At 61.1% G+C, this 9,294-nt stretch overlaps 2 protein-coding genes across 3 annotated transcripts; one reads left to right on the forward strand and one right to left on the reverse strand.

The window, feature by feature from the left end:
- The first annotated feature begins 1,033 nt into the window (after positions 1-1,033).
- SSTR4 (somatostatin receptor 4) lies at positions 1,034-5,266 on the forward strand. Of its 2 annotated transcripts, none has more exons than XM_083829678.1 (2): positions 1,034-2,158; positions 2,430-5,266. In XM_083829678.1, exon 2 carries the CDS (start codon positions 2,481-2,483, stop codon positions 3,678-3,680), a length of 1,200 nt encoding a protein of 399 aa, XP_083685804.1. In that variant the 5' UTR covers positions 1,034-2,158; positions 2,430-2,480; the 3' UTR covers positions 3,681-5,266. The 2 variants fall into 2 exon arrangements, with proteins under 2 accessions (XP_083685804.1, XP_083685803.1); XM_083829677.1 differs by having other exon boundaries at positions 1,034-1,824; positions 2,008-5,266.
- On the reverse strand, positions 5,221-8,494 carry THBD (thrombomodulin). The gene has a single exon (XM_083829672.1). The coding sequence runs from the start codon at positions 8,359-8,361 to the stop codon at positions 6,703-6,705; it is 1,659 nt and encodes a 552-aa protein (XP_083685798.1). The 5' UTR covers positions 8,362-8,494; the 3' UTR covers positions 5,221-6,702.
- Positions 8,495-9,294: the final 800 nt, after the last annotated feature.

The following is a 9,294-nucleotide window of genomic DNA, read 5'->3' on the forward strand; positions in this document are numbered from 1 at the left end:
CCTTCATTTCCATGCTCCCTGGGCAAAGCTGCATGCAGCCCGGCTGGGATCTGGCTTCGAGCTGGTGTCCCTATGGCAGAGAGGCATCGGATCTGTGTGCCCTGCTGGGACCCGGTGCCTCAGGGGATGTCACCACTGCCCCCATGGTGCTGATGGCTGCAGTGAAGCTCCTGGGGAGAGCATGGGCGTTTGACAGCTTTTATTACTGCAGGCCGTGGATTTCGAGTTGGGGTTGGTTTTCTTTCCCTATCAAAATACCTCTTCATGCTACCTTGGTGGAAATGGGGTGCGCTTTATTTTAAGAATTAACCATTCCTGCAGCAGTTTTGCTCCTCCCCACCCAAACCTTTTCCACAGAAGGACTGGTACCAGCAGCCTGATATGAGCAAAAGTCCCGCTCGCTGCTAAGGAGCTTCCTCCGTTACAGTAAAGAGCATTTAAAAGTTTCCTGTTCCTCCTGGGAGGTGGATGGGCTCGATGCAACCCGCAGGCGGTTTCATTGTTTTATTACACACTTTCCGGTCGCCGTCTGCAACCAGAACCCCTGGAGCACCGTGTCCCCCCCAGTCCTCTGCGCACAGCCAGGCAGCCCCTGTATGGGCACAGGAGACCTGCCACTGCTCTCCCCCCTCCGGCACCCCTTGCTGCACAGCTTGCAGCTGTGGGCACCAGCCCCTGCTGTGCTTCTCCACCTCTGTGAAATTTAAGCCAGGATGTCCTCACCAAAATTTTTGCCAGCTGCACAATTAACTATGGTTGTATATTTAAGCACCAAGAAGAAACACGCACCTGCGTTCCCATGCACATAGAGCCTGTTCTCAGTAATATAATATATGCATTTATCAATATCCCTCTCCCTGTGGCCAAAATCCCTTCCACACACAAATGCGCTCGCTCACTCAGCTGTCTGTCAGCTTTCCGCTCCATCCTGACTTCCCAGAATCTCCCACAGGAGGTTGCCCGATGCAGGGACCCGGGAGCACGAAATGCGGGCAAGTGAGAAAAAATTCCTTTGCTCCAGTGATGTCCCAGTGCAGGAGGGAGTGACAGCGTGTGGGTTAGCTTTGTTCAGATAAATCAGAAAGTCACAGCGACGCACACGTGCTGCAGGGCTCTGTGCTGCTTTTGGGGGTTGCCTCCCACCCTGTCCTGCAGCTCAGCCCCCAGGAGGACAGTCCCTGCGGGTGGTGGCCACAAGCAGCACTGATGCTTTGCCAGGTCCCAGTGGGAGCACTTTTATTAAAAAAAATATTGATTTTTACCCAAAGCTGGGGAGAAAACACCTTGTGTGTCACACTGAGCGCTCAGCCTGGCCAGGACAGGCTTTGCAGCCCTCTGAGCCCCTTTTATTCACGGCCCCCTTTTGCCCTTTGCACCATGAATTCCATCCAGGCTCTGATTTCAGATGAGGCTTTGGGTGCGTCACCGCTCTCTGCACCCTCCTCCACCAGCTCTTTGCCCAAGGCCGGGTTTGGGGGCACGGACCTGGGCAGGAGCCGTGGCAGCCACCACACAGGGATGCGTGGCAAGATGCGGGATGCGCAGCAGGATGAGGGATGCGCGGCAGGATGCGGGAGTGAGCGCGGGGGGCGCGCTGCCTCCCTCCCGTCGCCAGGGCAACCGGCCTCCATCGCCTCCCACCCGTGGGGGACCCCCACAGCCCCCACTCGATGCAGGGGGCACGAGGCCCTCCCTGTCGCGGTGCTGGACTGCAGCATCCCCGCCTCCGCAGCGGGCTGGGGACGGCAGCGGGCGGGAGCGCACTTCCCTCGGCCACGGCCGGAGCAAGAGGAACGCCGCGAACCTGAAAGAGAAGGGAGAAGGGTATGTCGGGTGCTTTGTTTTGGATTGGCAAGTGGAGAGCATCAATCAGAAATTGGCTTTTATGTATATATGTATTTATTTATTCATATGGGAAAGCTTATTTACATGGCACAGGTGATGCAGGCGAGTGAGACTCGCCTGCATTCAAAACCGGAGAGCATGGTCTGTCTTTCACTTTAAAAGGTTCGGATCCTGCCGGTCATCTGATCCAGGTCAAGCAGGACTTTACCTCGCCAGCAGCCCCTGGAGCTCCTCACCAGTGCGGCTTGCAGCGCCCGCCGCTGCCCCTCAGCAGCGGGCTGGGGGGGTCTTTCAATCCCTGGAGGATTGAGAGGTAAAATATCTCCAGATTGCTTTCACGTTCTGCTTGCTTCCCCCGGCGGGGTTTAATGAAACCATTAGGATCTGTACAGGTTCCTTAAGGTGGAGGGTGGCCCAGGGTGCAACACTGCTGCCCTGAGGAGCACGCAGGGAGGGGACAGACAGGCTGGGGGGGCACGGGGGCCCTCGGCCACGATCTGAGGGGTTGGCAGGGGAGTGAGCCCCGCGTCCACCACACGCCGCAGCTCCCATCTCCTTCTCTCTGCCCTGCACCCTGCCTGCAGGCTGGCACCCGTCCCGCCGGTGTCCCCCCCCCCCATGGGCCACCCCCCAGCATGAGTGTCGACGCTGAGCAGCTGCCCCTCTGGGCCGCCTCCGAGGTGCCCCCCAACACCAGCACAGCCTCGGCAGAGGCTGGCAGGCTGCAGGGGCTGTCGGCGTGGGGTGGCAGGGCAGGCGAGATCGCCGGCATGGTGGTGATCCAGTGCATCTACGCCCTGGTGTGCCTGCTGGGGCTGCTGGGCAACTCGCTGGTGATCTTCGTCATCCTGCGTTACGCCAAGATGAAGACGGCCACCAACATCTACCTGCTCAACCTGGCCATTGCTGATGAGCTCTTCATGCTCAGCATCCCCTTCGTGGCCACCTCGGCCGCCCTGCACCATTGGCCCTTCGGCCGGGCGCTGTGCCGCACCGTGCTGGGTGTGGACGGGCTCAACATGTTCACCAGCGTCTTCTGCCTGACAGTGCTCAGCCTGGACCGCTACATCGCCGTGGTGCACCCGTTGCGGGCGGCCACCTACCGCCGCCCACGGGTGGCCAAGATGGTCAATGGGGGCGTGTGGCTCCTCTCCTTGCTGGTGGCCTCGCCCATCCCCATCTTCGCAGGCACGGCGACTACCCGCGACGGCCAGGCGGTGGCCTGCAACCTCCTGTGGCCGAGCCCAGCCTGGTCAGCTGCTTTCGTGGTCTACACCACCCTGCTGGGCTTCCTGCTGCCGGTGCTGGCCATGGGGCTGTGCTACCTGCTGATCGTGGGCAAGATGCGGGCGGTAGCACAGCGGGTGGGCTGGCAGCAGCGGCGGCGCTCCGAGGGCAAGCTGACACGCCTAGTGCTGATGGTGGTGGCCATGTTTGTAGTCTGCTGGATGCCTTTCTATGTGGTGCAGCTGGTGAACCTGCTGCTGCCTGGCCGCCTGGATGCCACGGTCAACAACGCCTCCCTCATCCTCAGCTACTCCAACAGCTGCGCCAACCCCATCCTCTATGGCTTCCTCTCAGAAAACTTCCGGCACTCCTTCCATGGCGTGCTGCGCCGCTGCCTCGACGCCAGCCTCTGCTGCTGCCACACCAAGGCGGGGGTCACCGAGGAGGAGGAGGAGGAGGAAGAGCCCCTCGACTACTGTGCCGTGCCCCGGGGTAACGACAAGGGCAAGGGCTGCATGTGCCCACCGCTGCCCTGCCAGCAGGAGCCTGCACACCCTGAGCCCTGCTACAAGCCTGGCACCCTCCTGGCCAAGACCACCACCTTCTAGGGTGCCCTGCACTCAGCCTCCATCACCCTGGCAAAGGGGATCCCGGACGGAGAGGGGGCAAACCCCTTCAGCTCTGTCCCCATGGCTGCGCACCTGGGCGGGAGGACACCAGAGGGCAGCTGGTGCTTGGCTTTGCTGCGCAGGGTTTGTGCCGGCAGTGGCACCGGTTCTGCAGCCCGGATGCTGGCACCTCCCCTGGGACACGCATGGCCCCTCCATCCCCGCTGCGCTGCAGCTCCCTGCCCCTGTGGGGATGTGGTGACCAGGGGCCGCTGGAAACGCTGCATCCGAACTCTGCGATGGGGGACAATGCTTTGAGTTCTCCCACTGGTCTGGGGAGAAGACGTGGCCCTCTGTCAAACACAGAGGAGAGACCCCGAGCTCTTCCCATCCCCTGGCAGGCAGCGGGGACAGCCGTGGGGCGAGGATGTGCACAGCCAGGCCGTCTCCCCCTGGGGAAAAGCGGGGGCTGCTCTGCAGAACGACTTTGCTGATGACTTTGCTCCCACCCCTGCTTTTCGAGGCGCTAGGCTGGGGCGCCCCCCCGGTTCTCTGCGCTCTCCAGTAGTGCTGTGCAGTCCAATGAAATAAAAAGCCATAACGTTGGCCCGTCATACAGCTAACAGCCTCAGCTGAGTCATCATTGCTATCGCCCTCACCACCGAGGAGCCTTCGCTGTGGCCCCTTGACACCGGGCGAGTAATTGAGCTAATAGCCAGGTCCTGGCCTCGGGGGGGCTGCGGGAGGGCAGAGTTAGGCATGAGCCCCATGCCCAGGCTGCGGGGACACTTGCTGCCCATGGGGGACACAAGGCTGCTGTCACGGCAAGGATGCGCCCCGTCCCACATGCCTGGGCTCACCATTGCCACACAGGACCAAGCTGGCAAGCTGCTGCAGGGCTTCTATTCCTCACGGGGCAGAAAGTGGACTCGAGGAGCGGAGGTCATGGCAAAAAAAGGCACCTGCCAAATTTAACAGCAGCTTCAGCAGAAGCTTTATCAGTTGCCAAGGAGTCCTGAGCTTACCTTCATCTATAAGGATAAACTTCAGGTCCCATAAACAGAAAATCCTCCCCCCCTAAAAATTCCCCAGGAAAAGGACTTTGGTAATGCAGGACCCAAATGGCACTTTCCACAAGAAAGCCTGGGAGACCGGAGCCCTGCTTGCTCCATTTGCTGCAGACAAGCATCGCCCTCAAGGGCATCTTGAGCACATAGCCATAGGAACTGAAGACCGGCGCTGGAGCTGCACCGACTGGGCTGCACTGAGGTAGCATTAAATTAGCCATTTCCAGCTTGTTTGGTTATAACTTTGTCCTTTTAACGTTATTCTTGTTCTCCACTATTTATGGCTCATTCCTTCTATTTTAATCCTGCTGGTGAAACAACCAGGAGGGCGTGCTTTCAGCCCGAGTCTCTGCTAAGAGCCCGCAGCTCCTTTTTTGCTTTGTTGGAGCCTGTGGCCCCTGGAAAAGCTGCGAGATGTCGACTGCCAGGCGGGGAAGGCTGGGGAAGGGGAGAAAGAACAGCTCATTCCCAGATTTCTATAAACCAGACAGTAAAAGCTTTATTGGTCTACACACAAAATCACAACGTGATTGTGCATTGCGTAGGGTACATTTCCAATAAATAAATATTTACACACGTGCTGGGTCTATAAAACAGCGGGGTCAACCATTTACACGAGGAAAGCAACAGTTCACGCAGCGCGCAGCTGGTGTTTGTCTCAGTGATGGAGCTCCATCCCTGGGGGGCACAGCCCCTCCAGCCCTGACCCCAAACTCCCAGCCCCAAAACGGGGCCCAAAGCCCTCAGCACTGGCTCCACCGCTCACCACGGCACAGCTCCTGGACCCGCACCGCCAGCCCCAGCAGCACGGCCCCTGATCTCACCCCCCAGGAAAACCCCACAGAGCACTTTCCCTAGATCTTCCTCCAGCTCCATGTCGGATCCTGCTCCTGCAAACGCCACTAGGAAGTTTTGCCGTTGAACTTCGACATGAATTAGATTCAGCCCTGGACTAAAACTAAGGGGGAGGAAAAAAAAAAAAAAAAAAAAAAACCAGGAAAAAAGCTTGCGAACGGGAGGGGTGGGTTAAGTTGCTCTGTAACAAGCAGTTTAATCCAGCAGCGGCAGAAAACGATGGAAGACGTGCAGAGAACACAAGGCATGGTCTCATGGTGCTGAAAACGACCCTCCCTAGCACGGAAAAAATTACCCTGGCATTCTCAGTATCCCCTTTTAACCTCTGCACCCCCCAAAAGCCCCAAAATGGTAAAAGGGAAGAGAAATTAGCGTTCCCCCCCTGCCCCATGATGACGCCCAGCAGGGTGCCTGCTGCCCCTAGTGATTTTACTAGAAAAGTGCTCAGCTGCGCAGAGATACATATGCAAAAAATGGGGAAGAGAAAAAAAGCGATAAAATTTCTGCCGATGAGGGTGACGGGGGCACAGAGGGAAGGCAAAGTACTGACCAAATGACCCGTGCTCCTTCTCCCACCATTTATCAGTTTTAAAACACTAAACCAAATCTAGACAAAAGCTGGAGCATCCCAGCTCCTCTTCACCCTGGACAAGCCTTCATCCCCAGCCTGCAGCGCTCTCCGGCCAAGAAGAGGAAAAATTCAGGCGAGACGACCTCCCACAGCCCAAGGTCCTCAAGGCAGCTGCTGGGCGCGTGCTCTCACCCCGTGGCGAGGCGTATTGAGCTCAAGTCAGGTCCAAGCGGGGCTGTTCCTCCAGCAGAGCTCCCCTCTGGAGCCTCCCCGCCCGTGGGCTCAGGAAAGGGAGCAGAAATGGGAACCGCGCGGCAGCGTGCCCCGAGCCCTCCCCGCTCACTGCGGCACACGTTCACGAGAGCTGGCTGAAAAGCAGCACATATTTTTTGGCGGAGGGGGTGATCACAGCTTCTCCTGAATTCTCTTTATCATTACAAAACCGGGGGGGGGGGGGGGAAGGGGAGTTGAAAATAAACTTTACCCAGTTCCAGTTCACCTCCCTCTCACTCCGTCCCACCCGGTCTCCCTACAGTTTCTGGCCAGAGGCGGCACAGCCCGTGGTCACCTGCTGAAGTCCCATCTCCTTCTCGTGGGGGCTGCCGCACTTGTAATCCATGGAGGCGGGTGGCCGGCAGCGCTTCTTGGCCAGGTGGTACCCAACGGCCAGCAGGACCAGGGCCGCACACAGGACGCCCATGGCAATGCCCACCAGTGCACCGGGATGCAGGTGCTCCATTTTTGGTGGGCCACGGCTGGGGACGGGCGTCCAGAGTTCAAAGTCTCCTGAGGAGCCCCCGCCATCCTCCGTCTGGGTTTCCTGGCAGTGGTTCCTGTCGACGAGCACATAGCCGTCAGAGCAGTGGCAGGCGTAGCTGCCGGGCTGGTTGGTGCAGTTGTGGTCGCAGAAGCCCATCTCGCACTCATCGATGTCAACGCAGAAGACCGTGTCGTTGCTGGAGGCCTCGTCCAGCACGAAGCCCTCTGGGCAGTAGCAGTAGCGGGTGTTCGAGCTGCACTCGGCTGGGCACTGGCTGCGGTTGCAGTACAGCACGCAGCGGGCGGGCTCCTGCGGGTGGACTGCATAGCCAGGCATGCAGCTGCAGCGGTAGCCGCCGGGCACATCCTCGCAGCGGTGCTCGCAGGGCGCCGCGTAGCAGCTGGAGACAGGCTGGCAGCGCCCCTCCACCATCTCGTAGCCGTGGTGGCAGCGGCACTCGAAGCCGCCCTCGGTGTTGATGCAGGCCTGCTCGCACAGCCCCGGCGACACGGCGCAGTCGTCCACGTCCTCGCAGCTGCTCTTGTCGGGGGCCAGCTGGTAGCCGGCCTCGCACATGCAGAGGAAGGTGTCGCCGTTGGGCACGCAGTGGTGCTGGCAGGGTGCCCCGGCGCAGGGCGAGGCGCAGCCGCGGCCGTCGGGGCCCAGCGCCTTGCCGGCGGGGCAGGAGCAGCTCGGCCGCCCCCCCGGCTCGGCGCAGCTCCCCTCGCAGCCGCCGCCGGCCAGGCGGCAGGGCCAGGCGCCGGGCTCGGCGCGGCCCCAGCGCAGCCCCCCGCCGCCGCCCGCGGCCGCGCAGCGCAGCTCCAGCCCCAGCGCCGGGATGAGCGCCGTGCTGCCGGGGGGCAGCGCCAGGAAGTCCCCGCCGCGGACGCCGAAGGGCGTGCGGTAGGCGGCGGGCAGCCCGTCTGCGGGCGGCAGGCGCGGGCAGCTGTCGGGATAGTTGTACTCGCAGAGGAAGCCGTCGGCCGGCTCCTCGCAGCCGCGCTCCTCCCAGCGCAGCTCCCGCGACACGGTGGCGCAGCGGCTGCCGCAGCTGCGCCCCGACGGCTGCCAGTTGGCGTAGTCGGTGCGGCTGTCGCCGGTCACCCACTGGAAGCCGCGCAGCCGCTGCGCCGGCTCGGTGCAGGGGGTGGCCAGCCGCAGCCCCAGCCACAGCCGCCCGCCGCGGTTCTGCAGCAGCAACGCGATGGCGTCCTCGGCCACGGTGGAGCGCACTGTCATCAGGTGCCCGCCGTGCCGCTCGCAGGCGGCGCTGGCGGCGGCGAAGGGCAGCGGCGCCCAGAAGACGGCGAAGCAGTCGTGCTCCAGGCACTGCGCCCCCGACGGGGCGGCCTCCGCCGGCTCCGGCTCGCCCGGCGCCGGCCGCAGTCCGGCCAGCAGCGGCAGCAGCAGCAGCGGGAGCCGCCGCATGGCGGCCGGCCGGCACGGCAAATCTCTGGCATGGCCCCGCCGCCGCCCGCCGCTTTATAGGCGCCCCGGCCCGCCCGGCCGCCCGCCGCAGGAAGGAAGCGCCTCCGGGGACGGGCCCCGCCGCCGCCGCCGCCGCTGCGCCCAGGGATTGCGGCGGGGGCGGCCCCGGCTCTGAGTAAATCCCCGCCGCCCCCCGGCCCCGCCCGGCCCCCCCGCGCCGCAAGGCTCCGGGCAGGGCCCGCCCGGGCGTTCCCGCGGGATGGGGATGAGGTTGGGGGGGAAGGGGGCGGTGTGCGCCCCCTCGGGGGGAGGGCGGCAGGGCTGGGTGCCGCAGGGGTGGGCGGGGGAGGGAAGGAAAAGAGAAAAAAAGAAAAAAAGAGACAGAATAAAATAAAATAAATAAAATAAATAAAATAAAATAAAATAAAATAAAATAAAATAATAAAGAAAAAGAAAAGAAAAAAGCAAAACAAGGAAAGAGAAAATGAAAAGAAAAAAGAAAAAAAAAAAGAAAAGAGAACAGAAAAGACAGCAAATAATTTTTAAAAAGAAGAGAGCGTAAGGAGAAAAGAGACCCAAGGGGCGAAGGAGAAGAAGGAGCAGCACAGGGCAGCCAGGAGCTGCCAAGGAGCCCCCGGCACAGCAAGGCCAAGCTGGGAGGGGAGCAGTGGAGGCCCAGCAGCACCCAGGGAGCAGAATGAGGCCCTTCTAGCCCTGTGGGGATGGACAGACAAGTAGCGTGGGGACAGAGAGCCAGACAGGTGGCAGGGACAGCCAGCCAGGACCACGTCCAAGCAGTACAGGGAGAGCCATGGCTCCAGGCTCTGCAACAGCTTGGCCCCTTCCAGGTTCTTATCCTCGCAGGATCCACCTCTGTGATCGGAACATGGCCAAGAGCAAAATAAAACTGAAAAGCAAACATCTAAAGCTTTG

Source organism: Anser anser, assembly GCF_964211835.1.
Source record: "Anser anser genome assembly, chromosome: 3".
Classification (NCBI taxonomy): Eukaryota; Metazoa; Chordata; class Aves; order Anseriformes; family Anatidae; genus Anser; species Anser anser.